Raw genomic sequence first — 13,334 nt, forward strand, 5'->3', positions numbered from 1 at the left:
TTAAAAAAAATATTTATATTTTTTATAAATAAAAATATTATTAATCATATATTATTTTATTATTTATAATATTTTAACTACCTAACATTATTATTTTTTTTGTATAGTTATATATAACCCATTTAAGTATATATCTAAGTAGTCTTCTCTTGTATTATTTTTTTGGTGTCTAGTCTTCTCTTGTACTATGTTACTAGCAATAATAACTTAACAAATAAATCTAGTGTATGTTTCGGCGCCATTATTTTGTTAAAAAAGATATTTTTTCAATGAGAAAAGATCTTTTTTAATTTTTTAACGTGTTTGACAAATTTCTAGTAGCAAAAGTAAAAGTACTAGTAAAATAAAAAAAAAGATCTTTTTTGAGAAACTGTAATTTACATCTTTTTTTAAAAGATCTTTTTTCCTTACAAAAAAATGTTTTTCATGTAATAAATAAACAAAAAAGTATTTTTATATTGTTATACCCAAACATAATTGATAGATAAAAAGACTTTTTTACATGAGATATCCAAACATAAAATTATTTTTACTTCTCTATAAGATCTTTTAGAAAAAGATAACTCAAAAAAAGATTTTTTTTTTAAAACTCACCCAAACAAATTCCTAATAGTAATTGTTTTATTGAAATAACATTATAACCTTATATAGTCCTTATTAGGTAAAAAATATAAGCTATTTATTAGGTAAACCTTATTGATGTATAAAGCTACAAGATAACACTTTTTTAAGCTACAAGATAACACTTTTTCAAGAAATAAAATAAAAAATTAGACTCCATCTCACAGAAAAGAGATCTAAATAATATTTAAAAAAATTATATTAACTTAATTTATCTAGGTATTTACTCTGTTATAAGATTTGAACAAACTTCACATGGACCACATTATAATTTGAATAGTAATAATATAGAACACCCGATATATCATAGATTTCTGAATATTTGAGAACATGTAATGTATTTATGAATCAACTACAATCGTTAAAAAATAAAAAATATCATTTATGTTCAGTAGTTCTTTAATTAAAATTAATTTTATAATAAAATTGATTATGATAAACTACTAACAATTCCTTTAATTATATATTTGATTGATTGGTCAAGGATATTATTGGATGACGACAGTAAGAAGGACCTTAACCATTCAAAATACAGCTCATATTTCAGAGATTATTGTGTAAGATAAACCCCACGTCACACGTTACTTGTTTATATTAGCGCAACCTGAACTGGACCGAATCACAACAAAATAAATTACTAAATTTAACGTCTACCATAGATGTCAGGTAACAGTAGCACTTGATTGATAAATATTATTTTTTCAAATAAAAGTCTTGTTTTATTTGAATTATGATCTCAGCATAAATGTTAATCCTTGATCTTAATATATTTTTATCATTATAATTATTGTCTTCAAAATTCAAATTCTATATATCAGTTTTAAGATTTTAGCTAAATCATAGCATTCAATCTTCTTATTTTTCTTTTCTCTTAATTTTAATTTTTTCTCTATGCTACTTACATTTTTAGTCCTACGTGTATCAATTATTTATAATAAAATTATCTAATATAATAATATAAATTTGTACTATATAATATTTTTTATTATCATTAAAAATTTGATTCAAAATAATAAAATTATATAATGTAATAAAATTATATTTTTTTTGTGACTAATAAAATTATATAATATAATAATATATATTAACATGATAATTTTTTTTGTTTTTTAAATTATAAAAATAACTAAACCTAAGAATTTTTTAACTTGTGTTAAAAGGATCCAATTTTTAGGAGTACAACCGGAGTACAAAAAACGGATCTATGTATTTTTAATTTTTGTATTCTCAGAAATTGAACCCTTCTATTTATATATTCTAAATCAATCGGTAAGATTAATATTTTAGTGATTCTATAATTCTAAAAAAATACTATTTTCAACCCAATATCAAAAATAAAGAACCTCTTATAATTTCTGAGTAGAAACTAAAATCCGGACATAAATGTTAATCCTTATTGCTACTATATCTTTATTATTATAATCATTGTCTTCAAAGTTCAAACTGTAACTGCTACATCAGCTTCAGAATTTCAGCTAAATCATAGCATCCACCTCAGTCCTTATACTCTATTCTCTCTCAATCTCAAAATTCTTTTTTTTTTCTTCCTTGATGCTAGCTCTACTCTTAGTCCTATGTGAGTCAACCATTTATAATAAAATTATATAATATAATAATATAAAATTGTGCTATATGGTATTTTTTCATTACAGTTGATGATTTGATTCAGCTGGTGAAATCTCTAGGAGCTGATGAAGAACAGAACCAGAAAAATGGACGATCTGTCTTCGTGCAACCTTCTTTGTGAAGAAGAAGAAACATTTTTGGAATTGGAAAGAGATGAAGAATACTCTGCCTTTCAATCAGGAATGGATCATCAAGGTGTTTCAGAGAATGAGGATTTGGGGGTTCTGCTTGAGAGAGAGATCCGTATTGGGTTCCGAAAAGATGAGACTTTTGTGTTTGAGGATTGGATGAAACGTTCCCGCACAGATGCAATCAATTGGATTCTCAAAGTTAGTGCAAAATATTCACACTTTCCTTGTAATTTTGCTTCACCTTTATTAATGAAAACTGCAATCAGAAAATTTTGATTTTTTGGGGCTTAATTTTGTCTCTAATTTGCAATGGTAAATGAGTCCAGACAAGAGCAACATTGGGATTTCGCTTTCAAACGGCTTATTTGTCTGTCACATATTTCGATCGGTTCCTTTCCAAGCGGTCCATTGATGTAAGCTCAAATTTTGAAGGTGATTAATTTTAAAAGCTTTTGCCTTTTTTGATTGAATTCTTCGTTTTTGTGCAGAGTGAAAAGGAGTGGGCAATCCGGTTACTATCAATTGCATGCCTTTCTTTGGCTTCAAAGATGGAAGAATGCAGTGTGCCTGAGTTATCAGTGTTTCAGTCAAAAGATTACTGCTTTGAGAGCAAAGTGATTAGGAGAATGGAGATTTTGGTGCTAACCACATTGGATTGGAATATGAGCATTATAACCCCCTATGATTTCCTTCCTTATTTCATCACAAAGTTCTGCAATCAACCCCCACCAACTACCACTTTTTCCAAGACCATGCAACTCATCTTCACCACAATCAAAGGTGAATTTTCTGCATTGGAATGACCTTTTCTTTTTACACTTAATTTCTGTTTATTAATGCAAATGTATGTTGTGTTGCTTTCTGCAGAGGTGAGCATAATGGATCACAAACCATCTGTTGTTGCAGCTGCAGCTACTTTGGTGTCATTGGATCAGCAACTAACCATAGAAGCTGTAGAGTTGAAGATTAGTTCAATTCCTCAACATAGGTTTCTTGATCCTGTGAGTTCCTATTTATTTTATTTTTCATTAGCACCAAGATCTTAGAAAAGATATATTACTAATTACTGCAATTTTTTCTTTGTTTGGTTTTCCTTCACAGAAAGATGTATTTTCCTGCTACAATCTAATTCAAAGATTACAAGAGGAGAATAATACAAGAAGAGACAATAACGTTTTGCATACGCCTAGTCCTTCAACAATTGACATGATAGAGAGCTCTCTAATTACTTCTTCTGCTGCTGTCACAAAGAGGAGAAGACTCTCATTTAATGATGATCAAAGTTCTGAAGGGAAGGGACTTGACTAGGGAGAAAAAAGAATTCCAATATTTTCAATTAATTCTTTTTTTTTTCTTTTTTTTTTTTTAAAAGAAGTATCAATAAACTTATGTGAAGGAAGAGTCCATCTTTTAGGGTCACTTTTCACTCTATAGTCTCAGCCTGAGGCTGGCTTGAAATAGAGATGGAGAAAGGTATCGATTGTTACAGCTCTAGATATTATTTAGGATTTGATTTGATGTGTCCCTGATGAACCAGCTAGGAAAGAAGTAACAGAAGGGGGTAAACACTAAACAGCAATAAAACAACCAGGTTTTGGGCTGCATGTTCAAGTGGTCAAGTCACCAAGTGGAAGATCTAGAATGCTCTTTTTAGTTTTTTACCTTTATATTAATTTTTTATTTCTTTCAATTATTCTTATTGTATAGTTATTTTTTTCTTTTTAATGTTGGTCATTTTAACCTTGATATCCAATTTCATAACGGATATTGTCATGTCGCTTGCAACCTACTTTTTTGATGGATGCTTTAGCAATGTCTTCAAAAAAGGTGGAAAAAGGGAAAATAGAATTCGGTTGGTGTGATTGCGGGGATGGTTGGTGACTTTGTGTTGCATTTTGGCCATCACAAAAGTTTTTTCAAAGATGGATGTGATTAATATTTGTTTGACTGTTTCGGACTTGCTTTCAAGATATGGACCTACAGTATTTCATTGCTTGCAAAATTTATTGGCTTGGTTTTGTTTATGGGGTTGTTGTGTTTATTGCTTCTTGATTATGGATTGGAGAAATAGACTTCTTTACATTTGCCACATCCTTAGATGTTTACTAGGAAGAAGAAAGAAAAGTGACAGAAATCACAAATGTCTTTTTTTTTTTCTTTTTTCCCAGTGAAAGTACTTGTTGACTTGAGAATTTAACTAAGGTTGTAAAAGAAGCCAGCGAATTAATTGGTTAAAAAATAATAATAAATGATTGAAAGTAGTTACGGGTTGTGGTATTAATCTACGGATCTCTACCAAATCATGCGGTGAATGTGCTATATTCTGTTGCCTATAATTGTGCCTTTTCAGTTTCCATAGAACTTACCATACCGTACGTGTCTCTCTCGCTATTTTCCGATTTGACAAGTATGTGAGTAGTAAAGGACATTTGAATACGGAAATGTCATTAATTTTTTATGAGTGTTAGGGGGAGGCATTTTGTCAAACTTCGATATTGACACTTATTCACACCCCCATGAGATACGATGATGTGACCAATAATCTGAAGCCAGATATACAACTCCATCAGTTTTGATAATGTTGGTCATATCTCAAAAAATAAAAATAATTATTGTTATTTATATTCTGCAAAATGCTACATAGTTTCTTTACGATGGAAAAGAATGAACGGTGAGATATTGAAGGGTCAACTAGAAGTCCGTGAGATGATTGGGATGAGTGGTCAGAGTGGTACTTGTGCTGTTCACAACTGCCTCTGAGTTTCCGCAAAACTTGCCTTGTCTTGTGATTTAGGACACATTGGCGTCTTGCTGCAGAGGCCTGCCAACAACAACTACTTACACTGTGTGGATGGAGGTTGATTTGAGATGACATACATGCTCTTCTGATCAATACAAACTGAAGTTTCTTTAACAAGCATAGTGCTCTTAAGTCACACTTGCAACCACATGTTATTATATTTTTATATTCACTTGAAATGAAATTCACCGTCAAGAAAACAAGCAAGAATGCGGTGCGAAATTTTCACTGCAGTGGCTAATGTTATTCACCACAGAAGACATGTTTGGTGGTCAACTAAAGGAAGTGGCTAATCTTGTCCTCCTTCGTTAAAAAGAACAAGTACTTGGTTTCTTACTAGGGAAACTTCGGAAACCATGTTCATATTTTTCCAATGGTTTTCGTTCTTAGTAAATTTCCAAGAGATTGACGGGAAGGAACGCAGTGTTTCATTTGTATCTGAATAATTTTCACTGTTTAACCTGTCAAAAACACAGACAAGGTTGTCCTTGTGGAACTCCATTCCCCCTCTTTTTAACAGCTTTATTCATTTGGTTATTAATATTAAAATTTGAGCAACTAACAGTGTAGATTGTGGAACTCCAGCAAATGAAAGGAGTTAGCACTCCAACTACTACTATTCGGAAAAAGCATGATTGGGAAAATAGGAGTTCCCTTGCAGCCACAACTACCAAAGTAACGCAACCAATTTTGCTTCCTTTGGAGCTTGAGAAGCTTATAATCTGCTTATACAATCTAAAACAATTATAAATTGGTGTACTTTTATCCACTAATGCATAAAGGAAAAGCCCTTCCCCTCTACAACAACTGCAATTCACAATCCTCCCTGCCTTACTGCAGCATCAAAATTAACTTGGATCAAGCTGCTGGTGGAAATTTACTGATCAATAGACAGCAACAGCATACTGTGTTAAAAAAAAAGAGCTTAAATTCCAAGACGGGAATTTATGCATTTGTACTTATGTAGTAACTCTTCCCACTCATGTGTTCCATAGCCACGTGCAAATGATAAAGCATTCTTCCTTCATGTATGAGTTAAAATATCGTCAAAGACTTCAATATGGGTACCCGATGCGGATCTAACCAGAATACTAGTGGTGACAGACACTTGAGTGGTATCCTACTCTGTATGACAGATATCCTGTAAATTCGTAGTTTAAGCTGCCCTGCCCTCGGTTCATAGCCAGGCAATCTAAGTACATTTTTTCCACCATGGAAGGTGCCTCTCAAATCTCAAACCTCAAGCCAGATCAATTGGCAACTAGTAACTTATTAAATCCCATTCGATACAAGCTCAAGTCAACGATGAGTAAAAATACCACTCCTTTTCATCATTATATAAGAATAAATCAATTACATATTTTTATTTTTTAGTTTTTATTTTTCATTTTGGAATCTCATAAGAGAGTTATCCACAATGTGGTTAGAGTAAGCTCACTTGGGATTATCTGAAGCTTAGATATCCAAACTAAATTCTCAGTTAAATACTTAAATCCCACCTGGATGATGAAACCTGCATTTGATCTTTCGATATCCATGATGATGATAATTTCAACTTTACACTATTTCCTTGAACCAGCCACAAAAAAGTCTGACGGCATTACCAGCAAAGAACATGAACAACAAGCCTTTGTAAGGAATTCATCTGTGATTACTTAATAAATAAAAGGAAACTGTAGGCGGGCTACAACAAATCATAAAGAATAATAAATAAATCCAATTAACAGAAATTACATCCTGTAAAACACAAACTAACCTCATTGTATGAAATGTTTAAGTTTATATAACTTTAAATAGTCACAACAAGCATGCAAAATGTATATTTTCTCTCCTCCAACTCCAGCAACAAGTAGCAAGTTTAGCCTCCTCTAATTTGTTAGCCCACCAGACTTCCCACAAAGAACACTTGGTAAAATTGGTTTCTATTTAAAGAGGCAATAGGCAAAAAAGATCCTTGGTATACGTTTGAGAACACAGAATGAGGAAGAATGTACCTAATCTGTCTGCATTGATTTTAGGTAGATCCCACAGGTATCATTTTTAAAGCTGCTGCAATTGGCATTCCAAGGACTCCAAAGAAAACACTACCAAACCACTGCTTCAAGGTAAGTGGGGAGGTGTTTGCAAAGGTGCCCAAAAATTCGACAATTATGATTTGGAAGATGACAGTGCAAGTGAGGACCGCTACAAACACATAATTCTTCAATATACCTTCAAAAACATTAATCTTCTCCATATCTCTGGAACTGATCTCATTGAAAACCTAGCAGTAAATTGAAAAGCATAATCAGAGAGCATATTACAGGGATCATAGTCGGAGAATTTTTTACACAGGAAATTTCAGTGTGGATTATTACGTGCAATAAAGTCAGCAGACTATTAAAACCCAGCACTTTTTAAAATTGTGAATTATTGGCAAAGATAAATATTTCTGATATGTACTATGTCTATATATAAAAAGTAGGAAAGAAAACGCAAAAATGGCACAGAATTCATCTTGCTTCACTTGTGTTTAATAAAGCAAATAGAAATTGCTGAAGCATGAGTAGTAATAGCCATTCAAAGAGAGAGGAAACTGCATGCCAAACCCTGCCCAGAATGTAATTGCACACAAAAGACAAACACTGAATTCTGTCGAATGCAGTAATGGCTTAAGTTTACCTGACAGAACACAAATGAGTTGAAAATGAGTGTATTCAATATCAATTCTGAATCTGGTCCATCAAGATGAAAAGCTGCTTTTCCTCTTGTCTGGAGGAACCAAAGTACAGCAAACTGATATACAGACTGCCCCAAGATATTCCTCCACATCACATTACTGATAAAGTTTCCTTTCCTACCGACAGGTGGTCTTTTCATCAAATCATCAGTAGGAGGTTCAGTGGCTAGAGCAAGTGCTCCAAGAGTGTCCATAATCATGTTGACCCATAGAAGTTGAACAGCAGTGAGGGGAGCATTTCCTGTGAGGGGGAAAAGTGAGACCATAGTTACATGGAATGCAATACGAATGGGTACGCGATATGCGGTATGCCATATCTAAAATATTTTACGGGGAAAATATACATATGACATTCCGGTACGCAGATGAATTGGTATGCGGTATGCTACCTAATTGGTGTATTCATGTAGCTACGAGTGAGACAAGTATACTAAGAAATTACTGCAAAAACATGGAGAACATTATCATTACCAGTCAAACAGGCAGACGAGAAGTTGACAATCAAAGCAACAATGTTTACAGTTAGCTGGAACTGCACAAATTTCTGTATGTTTATGTAGACAGATCGGCCCCATTTGGCCACAGTCACAATAGTTGAAAAATTATCATCCAGTATTATGACATCAGCGCTTTCTTTTGCCACCTGAAATTGGAAGAAAACAGCTTTATAACATATGATTTAGTATAAATAATACTAACGATGATGTTCAGAATTGAGAAAATGAGTATTATTAATGAAGCATGGATCATCTGTTTGACCAAAGACTTTGAAAATTGTTGCATAAACAAAATTATGCAGAATCATTTACTCATGCTATCATGACCACATAATTTCAGTAATCCATATTTGAAAGCTCTATCTAAATATAATCAAGTTTGATTTGGAAATAAAAAAGAGCAAAGCATAGCCACTTAATTCCTCATGAAAAGTAGGAATGCATATCCCAGACAGAATTTCAATAATGGTTTTCAAATTTCTATAAAAGAAGTTCTTGGCATACCTCAGTTCCGGAAATGCCCATTGCAAGCCCAATATCTGCTTCATGAAGTGCAGGTGCGTCATTTGTACCATCACCGGTAACTGAAACAACCTCTTCAAACGTTGTCCTCAATTGTTTCACCAGGGAATGCTTATCCATGGGAGAAGATCGAGCCATCACCTGAAATATAGACATCTCACATGTTAGTCAAATTTCTTCTCAGTAAATGGCAACATGGTATACTAAAAAAACCACATAGGGGAGAAAATAGAGGGGAAAATGATTGAATCACATGATTATTATTTATTAGTATATACCTGAAGTTTTGGAATTATTTTAAGCAATTCTTCTTCACTCTTTTCACGGAACTCAGGGCCTTCAATTGCAATTCCATCCGTTAAAATTCCACATTCTCTAGCAATAGCCTTTGCAGTGTTTATGTTGTCTCCAGTAACCATCCTAACAGTAACACCAGCTGACCTACAAATGGCAACAGACTCTCGAACTCCAGGACGAACAGGATCTTTAATACCCACAATTCCTATACATGTGTAACCTCTATTGGGGATAGGAGTCTCAACTGAAAAATGATCATCAATATCCACATATGCAAGGCAAAGGGTCCGGAGAGCTTCATCAGCAAATTTTTCGATCGTATCCTTCAAGTAATTGATAGAGTCTTCTTCAAGAGGAACAACCTCACCATTTGAGTTCACAACCTTTTCACATGCAGCAAGAATTATTTCAGATGCACCTTTGCAATGTGCTCTGAAGCTACCTTCAGGAAGCTGTAGAACCACTCCCATGCGCTTCTTTAGAGAGTTAAATGGTTCAATTTTCACAAGTTTCACTGCTTGTCGCTCCTTGTGGAAATCACCTCCAAGTGACAGCCCAAATTCCAAGAGTGCAGTCTCTGTCGGGGATCCCAGAATCTCAACCTTCTCATCCATGTTCTTTACAACTTCTCCCCCAGTGTTGTTAAATATTGATTGAAGTAAAATTGTCACAGCAGAATCAGGAATATCAGATGAGAAATCAGAAGGCACTTTAGAGCCCTTTACTTCTTTAATCTTCCCACATATGCAAGCTTTTACAACAGTCATATGGTTAGTAGTTAGTGTGCCAGTCTTGTCACTGCAGATAGTAGTGGCAGAGCCCATTGTCTCACAAGCAGCCAAATTACGAACAAGTGCCTTATCATTCATCATCTTTTTCATGGCAAAAGCAAGACTCAATGTAACAGCTAAAGGTAAACCTTCTGGGACAGCAACGACAACAATAGTAACTGCAATAGCAAAGAACTCCACAATTTCCATGGCATCATCACCAGACCATGTCCACTGGGATCCTTCTCGCAGCTTGCGGCTGAACAGTCCTTGGACCAACACAGAAAAAGTCACAACAGCAAAAAAAAGGCCAATTTTCCCAATAATAGTAGCTACACCATTGAGTTTAACCTGCAGTGGAGTTTCATCATCTCCCCCTTCACTTAGAGTAGCCATTAGTTTACCCCACTGGGTTCTCATTCCAACAGTTGTCACAAGCATCTTGCACGATCCATCCTGAACTTTGGTTCCTGAGAGAAGAAAAGGATTTAGGTTACTGACATTCACTGGTTCACTCTCTCCAGTCAAACTTGATTCATTTATTAACAGAGAGAAACCAGAGACAAAAAGCCCATCAGCAGGGACCTGGTCTCCAATATTAAGATGTACAATATCCCCAGGAAGTAAATCATATATTGAAAGCTTCTGTCTACAACCATTTCGTGTGACCTGCACCACAATTTTTTTCTTCTCTTTATCTAGATCCTTAAACTGCAAGGATTGTCTGTAATCACTAGTGGCAGTAACAAACACCACAAGCAATATGCTTGCAACAATACCAAGTCCGTCATGTGCACCCTTGGGCCATCCTTCCATGACTATTCCAACCACCAAAGAGACCAAAGCACATACAGCAAGTATCATAAGAGTTGTATCTTGAAGGGCTTCCCATACATAAACCCAAAATCCCTGGGGTGGGCTTTCCGTGAATTTATTAATTCCATAAATATCTTTCCTCTTTTGCAGAATGTGCTCAGATGTTGATATGCCATCATTGACAGAGGTATCAAGTTTGTTAGCGATTCCTTCAACCCCACCATGAATTTTCAATTTCTTCACATCGCGTCCTTCTACAATTGATCCTAGCTCATCGGCGCAGATTTCAAAACCTGCAGCTTTAACTTCCTCTGGTACAGTGTACTCACTTGACAAACTTAAACCTGGAGGGAGGGAATAATTTCATATTAAGCAAACTGAAGCTTTTCGAACAATTTGAAAGAAAAAAAAAAATGCATGCAATCTAAATTTCTTACCATGGATAAACTGAAGAGCAGCTTGCGATACCAACACTGCAACTCTGAATTTCTCCTACAATTTATAGTCGGGAAAGAGAAATGATGAGATTTTACGATTATTTTTACAATGTTTAAATGGTCAAATCTCTTTTCTCTACGTGCCATTTAACCTATATTATAGTAATAGCGAGAAACAAATTTCCAATTTAGTAATAGTGTAAAGCACGAACTTAAGTAAGAATACACTTAATAACACCATTCAATTAATGTTAGTATACGACATTTGACCACCAATCCTAAAAATCCAGTCCTAACAAAACCAAACTCGATATAAACATGTTTGACACTTTGACAGCATCAGAATAAACTATAAAGCATGTGGAGGAAAAGAAAAGGAACCGATACAAAATTGACAATGGATCGAGCCAAGCAAAGAATTCGTTATCCATATCCTATATTCGTTTCTTTGATTCTACCTCCCTTGTTTGCAGAAAAAAGTTAAAGGCAAGAACAATTCCAATCCCAATATCAGCTTTTAAAATGTTCAAGTGCCTTAAGTTGATCATACTCAAAGGGAGAATCACAACACAGCGACCACTGATTTTTAAGTTTTCTGGTTGAGATTAACCAATAACCATTTGTCTGCATCGGTGTAGAATTAGCGCCAATATAACTTAATAAGGATTCAATTAATCTAATCACTGACATTCCGTTGACCAAAATGACCGTTCAAGATCAGATCAGCTAGCTTTGACTTCAAATGTAGCACATCACGTTTTGAATTGATTTAGCAGGTTAATCATAAATGCGCAAGAATATGTACGGATCGAAATCGGTAAAGTTACTTAGCACATTTAATTAGGATTTTGTCTTGATCTGGAAAGAGAGACAAAAAGAGCATAAGAATTAACAAAACCTGATTGGAGCGTCTGATAGCCTCAGCTTCGAATCGCTTAGAGAGGTTGGCAGTGAACCGAAACCTCCTCTTGCGGTTCTTAACAAGCCAGCAAAGCTTCCTCCATCTCTGAAGCGCTTCCTCCGATGAATTCTTGGCTTTCACCTCTCCGAAATTCTCATTCAGGTAATTCTCCATTCTCTTTGGTTTTTCACAGAGCTAGCTAGCTTTGCTCAAATTATAAAAAGCTATTATACTCTCCAGTCTCCACTATGCTCACTCAAAGCTGAAGTGGTTTCTTTTTTTTAGAAAGCGATATCAACGGCCAGGATTTAACTGCTCTGATTTCTTAACTGTCAAGTGGTAGAAGTAGGAGAACAACACCCCCAACCCAAGCAAGAATAAAAGAGTGGGAGTAAGCCTCTAAGTTCAGTAGGTAAGGCGCATAAATAATTAAAACAACTACATGAAATGGAAGTGTATAATAATAATAATAATAATAATAATAATAATAATAATAATAATAATAATAATAATAATGTTAGAGATACACTAAAATTAATATTAAAATTAGTTACTATTTAAAAAAATATTAAAAATTATTTTTTTATTATTAAAAAATATTATAAAATTATTATATTTCAAAAACTAAATTAAAAAAATTAAATTAATAATTAAAAATAATAAATTTTAATATTTATAATATTTTTTATTATTTAATTTATTTTATAATATATTTTATATTTTAATATATATTTTATAATCATCGTCAATTTTAATATATAAATAACATTCTTACAAATATCATCATGTTTTATAATCATAATTGGCAGTGGAGGGAGTCAATGGAAGTGAGTGGTTAGGTAAAAATAATATCTTGGTGTTTGTGGGGCCAGCCTGTAATCCCTCAATGTAATAGAAAATGGTTAGAACTTAGAACTGCTTTGATTTTCTATAGGGCTAAGGCCTAAGGAACGGGATTCCCGTTTCTCGTGTTTGCACGTAAAGAGCAAACAAGGCCGTGGCTTACGGACACACACGCACTCCACTGGCCACTCTCACGGTCTCATTACTCCACCTCACCCGCGCTTTCTCGTTTTATTCGGCCAAAGATATTGTTGTTTAAGAGTCAGTGTCCGAGACAATTGTTAGTACCTTTTTTTTTTCCATATTTTTAATTATTAATCTAACTTTTTAATATAATAATTTAACTATATGTTT

General features: G+C 33.8%; 2 protein-coding genes across 5 annotated transcripts; one reads left to right on the top strand and one right to left on the bottom strand.

Annotated features, from left to right (window-relative positions):
* Positions 1–2,055: 2,055 nt before the first annotated feature.
* LOC107461151 (cyclin-D5-1-like) lies at positions 2,056–4,151 on the top strand. Of its 4 annotated transcripts, none has more exons than XM_016079617.3 (6): positions 2,056–2,197; positions 2,307–2,576; positions 2,705–2,791; positions 2,867–3,158; positions 3,246–3,379; positions 3,480–4,151. In XM_016079617.3, the coding sequence occupies exons 2-6, from the start codon at positions 2,313–2,315 to the stop codon at positions 3,684–3,686; spliced, it is 984 nt and encodes a 327-aa protein (XP_015935103.1). In that variant the 5' UTR covers positions 2,056–2,197; positions 2,307–2,312; the 3' UTR covers positions 3,687–4,151. The 4 variants fall into 4 exon arrangements, with proteins under 4 accessions (XP_015935103.1, XP_020984670.1, XP_015935102.1 ...); XM_021129011.2 differs by having other exon boundaries at positions 2,070–2,197; positions 2,274–2,576; XM_016079616.3 differs by having other exon boundaries at positions 2,070–2,197; positions 2,291–2,576.
* Positions 4,152–6,807: 2,656 nt separating this feature from the next.
* LOC107461186 (calcium-transporting ATPase 1) lies at positions 6,808–12,515 on the bottom strand. The gene is made up of 7 exons (XM_016079655.3): positions 12,135–12,515; positions 11,237–11,291; positions 9,195–11,143; positions 8,899–9,057; positions 8,369–8,540; positions 7,840–8,138; positions 6,808–7,441 (listed from the first exon to the last, which is right to left on the bottom strand). The coding sequence occupies exons 1-7, from the start codon at positions 12,309–12,311 to the stop codon at positions 7,193–7,195; spliced, it is 3,060 nt and encodes a 1,019-aa protein (XP_015935141.1). The 5' UTR covers positions 12,312–12,515; the 3' UTR covers positions 6,808–7,192.
* Between the last annotated feature and the right edge of the window lie 819 nt (positions 12,516–13,334).

Source organism: Arachis duranensis, chromosome 8, assembly GCF_000817695.3.
Source record: "Arachis duranensis cultivar V14167 chromosome 8, aradu.V14167.gnm2.J7QH, whole genome shotgun sequence".
Taxonomy (NCBI): Eukaryota; Viridiplantae; Streptophyta; class Magnoliopsida; order Fabales; family Fabaceae; genus Arachis; species Arachis duranensis.